The 12,438-nt window shown below is 35.6% G+C and overlaps 1 protein-coding gene across 3 annotated transcripts in view; it reads left to right on the forward strand.

The window, feature by feature from the left end:
- Positions 1 to 12,438, forward strand: part of JAKMIP1 (janus kinase and microtubule interacting protein 1) — a 224,442-nt gene that overhangs the window by 176,414 nt on the left and 35,590 nt on the right. For all 3 annotated transcript variants that reach the window (XM_074275077.1, XM_074275075.1, XM_074275076.1), the window contains 2 exons: positions 9,194 to 9,262; positions 11,392 to 11,469. In XM_074275077.1, coding sequence (XP_074131178.1) covers positions 9,194 to 9,262; positions 11,392 to 11,469 — 147 coding nt within the window. The remainder of the gene's footprint in view (positions 1 to 9,193; positions 9,263 to 11,391; positions 11,470 to 12,438) is intronic.

Raw genomic sequence — 12,438 nt, forward strand, 5'->3', positions numbered from 1 at the left:
CTAAAATAATCATCATTGAAATACAAAATAAATTCAAGGATCTATATTAAAAACTCTTATGTGAAACAATTGAAATTGAAATAGCTAAAGGCTAATTCCTCTTTATCTAATAATTAATAAGTTCTTGACTTACTACCTTTCCAAAAAACATATATGACTTGTTATAAACATGTATGGATTTACTTTTGCTAAAACATTGGCTTTAACATGTAATGTGCTGTTGTCTCCAGAAACTGCTGATCACTCTCTGGTCTAGAGGAGAGACTTCTTCCTCCAGAGAGCCGCCTCAAGTCTGGCCCAGACAAGAAACTCTCCTCTATCTCTGGAGTGCCGCCCTCTTTTATCCTCCCAGAGAATGGGCGTGGGATAATGCAAGGGCTTCTGGGAAAAATTACTTCAACCAATGAACTTGCTCCTCCTAAGCATGCATGCTCCTCCCCAGGAGTTCACAAATAAAACTCGAAGTAAAGGCTGGAACTAGAGAATTGTTAAGTACCCACTTAGCACTTAGTAAGAACCTAATATCTCCCCCTTTCTTTTGATTTAGAACATAGGGTGGTCATGACCTTGAAACATAAATCCATCAATATGGGAGGCATTACACATAATTACTTAGATTACATAAACACATAGTAACATAGTAACATAACACATGATAGAAGTATGTAACAAATAACATGATCAAATAATCATAAATTGAAAATTTATAAATGTGCATAAGTCCATTGTCCATTAGTCTCATCTTGTGTTAGGAAATCCAATGATTCCTGCTGGTTTTAAAGTTCTTTAACAGTCTTCTTATTAGCCATGCTCTTTCAGTGCCAGATGTTTCTTAAATTTTCTCCTTTGTTTTGAGGTCTTTCTCTTTTTCTGTCTCTCTCCGATGGACAAGGTGAATACGATTCGTTGGCACCCATCTGATTCCTTTTCCATCTGTTTTCTTCTGTCTGTTAAAATACAAACAAACCCTCTCTCCCAGGCAGTTAACCTATCTAATTACCTTCTATTTACCACTTTCTAAATCTCTTCTCATCATCTGACAATTACATTGGAGTTGTTTGCACTGGACATAGCCCTGTTGGTTTAAAAGGCCTGTATTCTCCTCAAGTATAATCCATTTTTGCAATCTGATTCCCTTTTGGCTGACTTATCAGGTAATCCATTTCTGCCATGTGATTGCTTTTCTGCTGGTTGATCAAATCAGAGTCCTGACCTTCTAAAGGCTCTTTGGGTGTAACATCAGCTGCCACCATGCCCCAAGTCTTTTTTGCCTGGGGCCCTGACCTGGGCCCCTCATCCCGATTCCCTGAATTATTCTACACTCTGATGCCCAATGGAGTCCTCTGTTGCATTTTGGACATGACGTTTTAGATCTTCTTTCACCCTGTCTTCTCACTGTATCTCCATTTCTACACTGAGCTCTTAGATGTCCAATTTTTCCACATTGAAAACATCGCCGAGTTTCTCTAGAAGTCCCTTGTCAGGAGGGACCCTGTCTTTCCATGTTCATAATAGTCCGGATGTAAAAAGCATTTGTTCCCACTGTGGCACATCGTTTTATGATCTCCTCAAAAGGAGCATCTTTGTCCAATCCCCGTATAATTCTTTTGCAAATCTCATTGGCATTTTCCTTAGCCAGATGTCTGGTCATTATTTCTGTAGCTGCATTTTCTCCAATAGTTCTTTTGACAGCAGCTTGCAAACATCCCACAAAATCTGCAAAAGGTTCATTGGGACCTTGCTCTATTTTAGTGAAAGCCTCTCCCCGAGCTTTCTGTCCAGGGAGGATACCCCAAGCTTTTATTGCAGCTTTAGCAATTTGCTCATATATTGTCATGGTATAATTAATCTGTTCTGAATTCTCCCCATACTGACCTTCACCAGCTAAGTGCTCAAAAGTGAATTTTATGTTAACTCCTATTTCCAAATTGCATCTGACTTGGATTTTACATAATTCATGAAACTCCGTTAAGCCATAGCAAATTTTCTCCAGGTTGTAGGCATGTCCTTGCTATGGATTTCCAATCATTTGGGGTTAGGACTTCATAAGACAAACCATCTAGTAACATTTTAACATAAACTGATGTAGCCCCATAAAGGGTACAACCTTTTTTCAAATCCTTAATTTTATTCAAATCTAAAAGTGCATATTTTCTCCTTTTTTGACCTACAGAGTCAATCTCTTCAATCACAGGATATGCCTGTATAAAATCACTTATATCCTGTCCTTCTCTCTTAGCTTTAACCAATGCTTTTTCTAATCTTGTCATAGGCTTAGATTGCTTCACAGGCAATTCTGTTTGTGCTTCTGCCTCTTCCTCTCCTCCTTCTTGCTCCACCCCTGAAGGGTTAATTGAGGGAGGAGAGGGGAAATGCTCCTGTTGGTCAGAATTGTACTTAATTTCATTGTTATCTGATTCACCCTTTTCACCTAGTTTAGTTGACACCTCCCCATTTTGCTCCTTCTTCTCTTCCTTTAGAATAACAATTTTTAAAGCTATTTGGATTAAATTGTAGGTATGAAGTGTATCTTTGGAAATTGAGTTTGGTTTGGAATTGTAGTGTTCACCTAATTGCTTTCCTACTAATTCCCATTCATCTAGATCCAATTCTTCTTCCAGAGAAAAACAAGGACATATGACCTTCACAGTTTTTAAAAGTTCAGTAATCTCCTCCAAAATTATAATCAATCCTTGGCTTTTCATAACCTTGAACATTTTCCTTGAACAGAAGGCGTTTGCCCCATTTCACAATAAGAGATTGCTGGTTTAGCTCTTAACAAGTTAAGTTCCTTATTTGTCTATTAGAACGCTCACTTAATCTTTAACAAAGTTTCCTTGTTACTCACAGTTATTTCTGTGTCAGAAAGTCTTTTCCACTGGAATCTGAATCAGAGGTTTTTCCACTGGAATCAGGATCATGTCTGTCCCTGTTCAGGCGCCAAATTGCAATGGTCCAGTCTAGCTCCTCTGAAGGGCTCAGAATCAGTCCTTGTCAGGATAAGCAAAAGTCCTTGCCCCATGTTGTGGATGCCAATTTGTAATGTGCTGTTTTCTCCAGAAACTGCCAATTATTCTCTGGTCTAGAGAAGAGACTTCTTCCTCCAGAGAGCCGCGTCAAGTCTGGCCCAGACAAGAGACTCTCCTCTATCTCTGGAGTGCTGCCCTCTTTTATCCTCCCAGAGAATGGGCATGGGATAATGCAAGGGCTTCTGGGAAAAATTACTTCAACCAATGAACTTGCTCCTCCTAAGCATGCAAGCTCCTCCCCAGGAGTTCACAAGTAAAACTCCCAGTAATGGCCGGAACTAGAGAATTGTTAAGTACCGACTTAGCACTTAGTAAGAACCTAATATCTCATTATCTCATTAGCACTTAGGAAGAACCTAACATTAACATATTGGGGCCACAAAGTAGTCACTTTGTACCTATTGGGAGGCCTGGTTCTGCTGCTCTCTGTAACTACAAATGAAGCAGCCAAAATATAGTAATAATAATAACAATTTATGATTATATGGCTTTAAGGCTTAAAAATAATTTTCCTCACATAAGCCCTCTAAAACAGGCAGTGAAAATGTGGTTGTCCTTATTTTTTTAAATTTTTATTTATTAATTTTATAATTATAATTTTTTTTGACAGTACATATGCATGGGTAATTTTTTTTTTTTTACAACATTATCCCTTGTATTCACTTTTCCAAATTTTCCCCTCCCTCCCCTAGATGACAGGCAATCCTATATATAATAAATGTGTTACAGTATATCCTAGATACAATATATATGTGTAAAACCAAATTTCTTGTGGCACAGTAAGAATTGGATTCCGAAGGTATAAGTAACCTGGGTAGAAAGACAATAGTGCAAACATTTTACACTCCTTTCCCAGTATTCCTTCTCTGGGTGTAGCTGTTTCTGTCCATCATTGATCAACTGGAACTGAATTGGATCTTCTCTATGTTGAAGATACCCACTTCCATCAGAATACATTATCATATGGTATTGTTGTTGAAGTGTATAATGATCTCCTGATCCTGCTCATTTCAATCAGCATCAGTTGATGTAAGTCTCTCCAGGCCTCTCTGTATTCCTCCTGTTGGTCATTTCTTACAGAGTAATAATATTCCATAGGTTGTCCTTATTTTAACCCTACAGAAAGGTGATTTAACTTAGCAAGGGCAAGTGGAGAAGAAGTGGGTAGACTTCAGGATCAGTGACAATGATGATAGCCAGCATTTACAGAGCATTTTTCATTTTACAAAGACCTTTATGATCAAATATGGGTTTCCTGACTTCGAATCCAGATCTTTGCTTATAACATCAATCTGTGTGCAGTCCTCCTGATTTCAGCATTAACCTTCCATTTACCAACTGAATGTCATTGGACAAATCACTTTACTGCTTATAAAATGGAAACATTGTCTTTTCCCTGTTATAATGAGAATGTAATTTATAGAAATTGCTTTGCAAACCTTAAAATGCTATTTAAAATATCTAATATTACTGTCATACTCACTCCCTGACTGTATTGATTTTAGTCATCTCCTAGCCAAACAAAGGACATTTAGGTATTTCCAATTTAAGTGAATAAGATCATTTTTTGCTGGATAATAGATGTTTTGGAATGTCCAGAGAGTAATTACAAATAGAAGAGCCATATTAGATTTCATCAAATTAGAATGGTAGATTGACAATTTTTTTTTTTTACTTTCTTCTATTGGCTCCAAACACAAAATGCAACTTAAGCCTACTCAGCTCCTATTGTGAGTAAAAAGTGACTTAAGTAGGATTATTTTTAAGCTCTCTATCAAATATAAAGAGACCAAATGGGAAAGTAGCCAGTCACTGGCACTAAACATATTGTATCTCAGAATAGGATCTTTTTCTCATCATGCATTTAATAGTTCTTGACCCAAAGTTTCCTTTAAAGCCTCATCACGGCATGGAATTGTCACTGAATTCTTGAAGGCAACGTTCATAGAGCATGAGCTCTTTCTACTGCTACCAACCATACTGACACTCTGATAGCTAAGAATTTCCTGCTTTTCAGATATAATAAAATGTCAGCTTGACATTTAAAGTCCTTCCTTACTTGAGCTCACCTCCTTTCTACATCTCTGTCATAAAAAACCTGGTACTCAGGCCTCTTTGTGCCAGCTACACTGACCTACTTGCGGTTCCTTTAGCTCAGCATGATATTGCCCAACCTGGAATGCTTGCCTTCCTTTCTCACCTTTGCCCATTGATAGAAGCTCCGAGCTGCAGTGGAGAGAGTATCCAACAATCACGAAAACGAATTCAAATGCAGACTCAGATACGTAACATGTTTATGATATTGGGGCAGTCATTTCACCTCTGTCTGCCTCAGTTTCCTTATCTACAAACTGAAGATAATGGCATCTTCCTCCAAATATTATGAAGATAAAATGGGATATTTATAAAGTGCCTTGCAAAACTTTAAGCATTATAAGTCACCACCACCACCACCACCACCATCATCTTTGTATTTTCTTCAAACCCATTCAAGGACCATACACTCTATCTTATGCAAAGCCTTACCTGATCCCCACTGCTATGTATGTGTTCTTTCTGAAATTATGTTTATTTGTCTATTTGCACGTTGTAACTCCCATTAGGATATAAGCTCCTTCAGTACAGGGATTGTTTGCCATTTCTACCTTTAAACTTTCAGCAACTAGCACAGTGCCTCTTATTAGACACTTCATAATATCTTGGCTGAAGAAACAGAAAAAAAGAAGGTACATATTTTTGCCTTCTCTCTATCATCTGTTATCATGAAACCATTCACCCTTTTCACTAGACTTAATCATCATTTCATCTTTTTGCTGCCATTTTAGCATTAAACACCAATTTTAGCTCATTTGGGACTGGAGACATTATTCTGATAGGATCCCACTAATTTTTTTCTTTAATTTTATTTGCCTTTCTTCCATCTCTAACATGTCTGAGTTGGTCTTTGTCCAACCATGCTAACTTGCTTCAGCCATCTACCCGATTTCTTCTTCTTAGAATAATTTGTCTATATTATTAGATTTTCATTTGTGATAACAATCCATCCCTCTCAAATTTGTTCATTTTGATCATACAGTCTTATTTGTTTGCATCCTTTCCATCCTTCCTTAGCTCTTTGAAATCCAAGATGACAAATTCTAAGATGACTTTCTTTAAAGGTTCCCATCATTTTTACCTCCGATTCCTATTCCTCCTTATTGGTCAGAGTCATACCCAGAATAACTATCACCCTCACTCCTCGCCATTTATAAACCCAGGCCATTTCAGCCAACTTCCTCGTCCACTTCTCACTGAAACTTAAACTCTTATACTTAAACTTGTCTTTGTGCATTTTTGCCATATCTTACCTACAAGCTGACACCCATTTCAATTCCTGTTCATTTCTAAACCTTGTTGCCCCATGCATGTTCTTTTCCTCCCCCTCCAGTTTTCCAGCCCCTCTTTGTATATTCAATTCCTCCCATGGCTTCTCTCCATGCAATGCAAACATCTTGAGATAAATAACTATTTTTTCTGCTTTTATCTATATTATCAGCAGTTAGCATGATGCTCAGAACACAGTAAATATTGAACATATGTTTTTTCATTCACTTATCTGTTAATTTATTCACTAGTTTCTCCACTTTTAAAAATATGAAATTATCGGCATGACAAATTAATTCACACTTTTCTGGGAGCCAAATTACATTTAAATATAAATCAGTCACCTTTACATGTCACTTTTTTGTATTGTTGAATGCCAGCCAGAGCTTAGAATGCCATCAGAAAGCATCTAGGACAACTTAAACCTGAACAAAAATTTCCTCTGTAACAATTCCTGACAAGTTATCATCCATCTTTCATTTGAAGATATCTAGTGATGGAATTCATTATGATCTGAGGCAACCTATCCTACTTTTGGGCATCTTAAAATGTGTAATGGCGGCTATAAGAGACTTCAGAAGTTCTTGAGTACACCACTATCTGGCAGTGTCCTCGATACAGTTTCAAAGAACCAGTTGTTAAATTTAACCTCGGAAATCGGAAAGCTCTACAAATCAGAGCTTGATTTACTCTTTTGTTGATTTCTAGACTTAAGAAAGTGATGGAGTAAGTGTTTATCACATACATTCAGCTTGCAAGTGTGCAATTCACTTTGAGAGAGGTTTTTAAACATTCACCAGTATCTCCCACTATTCTTGAACAGAAAGCCCCTCTACAATTTTCCTATAAGTGGTTATCCTTACATTGTCCCCAAATTTACCTATGTCTGCAACATGGATATACCCATTGTTCCTAATTCTACATTATGAAGTTGAAAAGAACAAATTTATACATGCAGCTATTTAAACATTTGGAAAGAGCTGTCATGTCTCCTGTAAATCTTATATCTTTCAGATAAAATAGCCACAGTTTATTCAATTATTTTACATTTGACATGGCATTCAATCTCCATGTTTTGCCCATGCTCCAGTTTGAAGATGTCTTCTCTAAAAATGTGGCACCCAGAAGTAAGCAGAACTAGAACTTTGTGCACATTAAGAGCAACACTGTGCCATGATCCACTCTGATTGATGTCACTTTTCTCAGTCATGAAATAATCCAAGTTGAGTCTAAGTGACTTGTACTGGAAAAGGCCATCTACTTCTGGAAAAAGGCCTATGGAGACTGAATACAGATTGAAGCACACTATTTTCATTTTCTTGTTGCTGTTTTTCCTTTTTCCTGGCTTTCCCTTTTTGTTCTGATTCTTCTTTCACCACATGACTAATGTAGAGTCACGTTTAACATGATTGGACATGTGTAATGTATTAGATTGCTTGCTGTCTCGGGATGGAGGGAAAAAGAAAAATTTGAAATCCAAAATCTTATAAAATGAATGTTGAAACCTATTTTTACATATAATTGGAAACAAAATACTATTTATAGACAAAAGGTGGCACCTAGCATGATTTTTTAAAAAAAGATCATAAATATAATCTAAACCATATCCAGAGTAGACAGTACTCTACTATTCACCATGCTCAATGGATGTTTCTCAAGGCTCAGTTCTGTGTCCTCTCCTTTTCTCCCTGTGTACTATTCCAGAGCTCGTGGTTTCAAAACTCCATTATATATTTTAAATTATTGAACCCCCAAAGAGCCTTTATTTCTATGGGTTTTATATATGTATTTCAATATTTATCATATTAAATATTAAAACATGATGATGATGATAAAATAATTTTGACTTTTCAGACTCCATGAAAAAGGTCTTGGAAACTATTTCATTTGTTGAACTCATCAGTTCTTTGTGAATTATATTTTTATATCTGTGCTGATGATTTTCACATTGACTTATCTATCCTTAACCTGACTGCTGACCTCCACTTTCTTATTTTAAATGGCTTGTTGGACAATTAGAAGTAGATTTCTCATCTGCATCTCAAGCCCAACATGTTCAAAATTTGTCCCTGCTCACTTTCCCTCTTCATAAATGCTCTAATACCATTGAGAGTGTCACCATCCTTTATTCCTCACACTAAGTCCCCATAGCCAATCTGTTGCTGAGTCCCATTAATTTTAACTTTTTAAATGGTTTTCTAACATTTCCTAATATATCCACCTTAGCTTATTTTGCTAGCACATTACAGTGCTGCCTCATATTAAGTTTGCAACCGAGCAAGAACATGTTGCTATTTCTTTATGCACATACAGCAATTTGTGGTACTGGAAAGCATTCTGCTACTAACTTATGTGACCTTGAATATGTTATATGACATTACTTGGCCCCATTAAAAAATGAAAGTGCTGATATCTAAGATGATTTTAAGTAGCTTTCTAGCTCTAACGTTCTGTCAGTTAGCATTTTATGTTCCATATGTTAAGATTCCTTCCCATTCTAGTGTCCTAAGACTCTAAATGCCTATGTGAGAAAGAATAATCTGATCAATGAGCTAATATTTATTGACTGTAATATCATAATTTGTAGGTTTAAACATTTGTGGAGTTTAAAATTAGGTTCCTGTGTATAAGTTATGATATGATTGGATTCCTTCATACTCACTTAATGTCTGTGAAAGTTTTTCTTCTGTTGGATCTTCTTCAGATAAATTATTGCTATGTAAATTTGGTTAAAATTCTTGACGTTGTTTGCTCTTTTCATCTTGCTATGTCCCTTTTATTTCTTTCCTGGTGCTTTCCAGTGGTTGAAGCAAATTGAGGGAACCGAGGCAGCACTAACACAGAAGATGATCGATCTGGAGAATGAAAAGGTAAAGGACCTAAACTTCTGGGGGTAATTTTTGAAAGAGATAATTCATTCCTAAGTAGGTCTTTTACTATATTCTGAAGCTTGGTTATTTCATTAGTAATGGTCCTGATTTGTGCTTATACTAAAATCTACAATTATTAATTAATGTTCTTGAACAATTCTGGACACCATGAATAACAACAATATTAGTTCAATTATCTCTAGCACTTTATAGTCTTTTAAAAAAGCAATGCTGTGAAGCAGGTAGTGACCAAATTATCATCCCAATTTTATAGAAGGAAAAACAGCCTCAGAAAGAAATGGTCATTTACCCATCATCAAAAACTTAGCAAAGGGAAAGCTAAGGACAATCACAGGCTTTCTGAATTCAGTGCACTTCCAAATAAGGAGCTGTCCAGCAGACGTTAAAGTATACTTTTTTTTTTTTTTTTTTTTTTTTTTTTTTTTTTTTACTGTGAAGAAAGTTTTATTCAAATGTGTACTGACAACTAAGGAGATCTTCTTTAAGATCCTATCTGAATTTTTAGCTTATGTGATGTTGGACAGATTGTTTTCCTTAACTAGGTTTTATTTTCCTGGTCTATAAAGTAAGGGCATTAAATGATCTCTAAGGATATTTCTAGTTCTATGATTCAGTGATGCTTTTTGTTAATGCACCGGTAATTCAATATATGCAAAGAATCTTTGATTTTAATTTTATCCTTTAATTCTCCATTCCCTAAAGTGAGTCTTTATAAGGAAAGATTATTTTTGATTAACATTAATTTTGAAATCTGATTCCTTATTTACATGGAAATTTCAGGGAATGATCCTCATCTTTTGTGTTAAGAATACATGAAGAAAGCCTATGATTAGGGCTCAAAATAGGCTTAAGCTTATAGAAAATTATCCCTACCTCCACACATTGGAAGAAGCACTTTGATCTTTTGTAGCAGCACAGATTTAGAGCTGGAATGGACCTGAGAAGTAATCTAGTAATACGAGGAAACAGGTTTGGAGAGCGTAAGGGATTTCATCAAGTTCAATGAGACACTTAATGTTTCCACTGAGACCGATCAACAAGAATGTTCTCTCTTTGTAGTCTTTCATCGTAATTTCCAGGCAGGCTCTGACCTTTCTTTCATCTCCCTTTTGCCCTCCACCCCATCACCTCAACCCCATAAAATCCTTAGTTTAGTTTAGATTTTTTTTTTTTTTGCAAATGCACCTCACCTTACAGAGTTTCTATCTCTCTGCCTCTCTCCTAAAGTTATTAGTACTTTATTGCTTTTCAAATCTCTTTGTATACGCTTTGGATCTGATTATTTAACAATAGATTATATTGCCATAGCCCATAAGAATGTAAACTTTTTGAGGGCCAGGATTGTTCTGCTATACTATATATCTGGCCCCTAGCATAGTCTCTTGTATATGGTAGATACTTAACAAATTATTATTGATTAGATAGTTCCCAAATATGTAAAAATCAGATAATAATACTTGCATCAGTTACCTCACTCAGATAGTAGGAGGACCATACTTTATAAACTTTGAAGTATTATTGCAATATAAGTTAATAGTTATTTTCTTTATCCTCATTATGAAGGTTGTGTCACAAGTTTAAAAAATGTGTAAATTTCATCCTTCAGTGGTATCTTCTATTTCCTTTCCCTTCTCAAATGATCTTTCCCCTTTCTGGGGCTCAACTATTCAACTCCTGCTAATGAGACCTTTCAAACTTAGCTCCACTGCTCTTTACATGGTGAAGACCTACTTCCTTGGAAGGTCTGTTTTCAAAGCTTTTCTAGTTTGGTTGAAACTTCCAGAGCTTTTGATCTGCTTTCTGGAGATGCGACATGCTCCATCTCTGCATCTAGATGACACACTGGAGGAATAATTTGCTAGATGGGTTTTTAATATTAACCTCCCTCATTAGATCATAAGCTTCTTAGAGGCAATGGATGCTATTACACTTCTTTAATGAACTTATGCTGATCACAATGTACATAGCACATGCTTAATAAATATTTATTAGTTGATTTTCACCTCCAGGAAACATCTTGACTTTAACATGAGAGCCACTTCTACAAAATATTGTGCTTTTAAGAAATATTATCTGTTTTCATTTCTCTGCATTCTTATATTTCTCAGGACCTCTTCAGTAAGCAGAAGGGTTACCTCGAAGAAGAACTGGATTATAGGAAACAAGCCTTGGATCAAGCTTATATGGTAATGTTAAAAACAAAAGTATCCTCAGTAGTTCTTCTTTACCTGGTACACAATATTATTTTTGTCTCTTAGCTTAGGATTTGATTTTAAAGATAATATGTTCCATGTAACAATCTATATGGAGAAGTATCAATGTATTTCCTATAGAGAATTTTTTAAAAAATTGTTCCAAATATGAGTTTCTGATGTATTCAAGTAAGTTTTCCTTTTAAAAAATTCACATATGAATTGGCAATATTCTGGCAGAAATGATGATATTTGAAAAGAAGAAAATTCAGTTGAACAAAGCAGAAAAATATATTTGCATATTTGAAATTCTTTACCGATTTATTTTTAAATTTTTTTTAAATTTTAATAAATTTAGAGTACATTTATTTTATTTTCATAAAATTATTTTTAAATGAATGAAAACTTTTTATTACTCATTTTGATACTAGTGAAGAAGCAAAACTATTAATTATTTTAACAAAACACCAATCTTTAAGAATAATCTCAATCAAGATTGTGAAAAATGACTAGATTTAGGGTTGTGCTTGGCAAAAGTTGCATAATTTCTGTGATAGCTTTCTCCATTCCCAGCTTACTCTTTACTTTCATAGAATTGTCCAGCTTTTAAGGTTATGAAACAGGAGGTAGAGAAAAGGTAGTATTAAAGTATGTCTTGGAGGATGGAGTGAGCTTTCCAGAGCTAAACAGGAATGCTAGATTGTACTTCTCCAAATCTCAAACTTTATAAGACTACAAGGGAGCAGTTAAAGTACTGTTATTAATCTGAATCCTTAGCATGTAAAAGCTCCTTTATTCTCTTAGACCCTTTTATACCATTCCTCAAACCTCTATAGAGGGAGCTTGGAGGAGGGGTCAGAGAAGTGACCTCAAAATTAAACAATTCCAACTCTGACACATGTGGGCTGTATGACTGGGCAAGTTATTTAGTGCAAGAGTCAGTTCTCCAAGAATATAAAAGAA

The sequence above is a fragment of the Sminthopsis crassicaudata genome, chromosome 6, assembly GCF_048593235.1.
Source record: "Sminthopsis crassicaudata isolate SCR6 chromosome 6, ASM4859323v1, whole genome shotgun sequence".
NCBI lineage: Eukaryota > Metazoa > Chordata > Mammalia > Dasyuromorphia > Dasyuridae > Sminthopsis > Sminthopsis crassicaudata.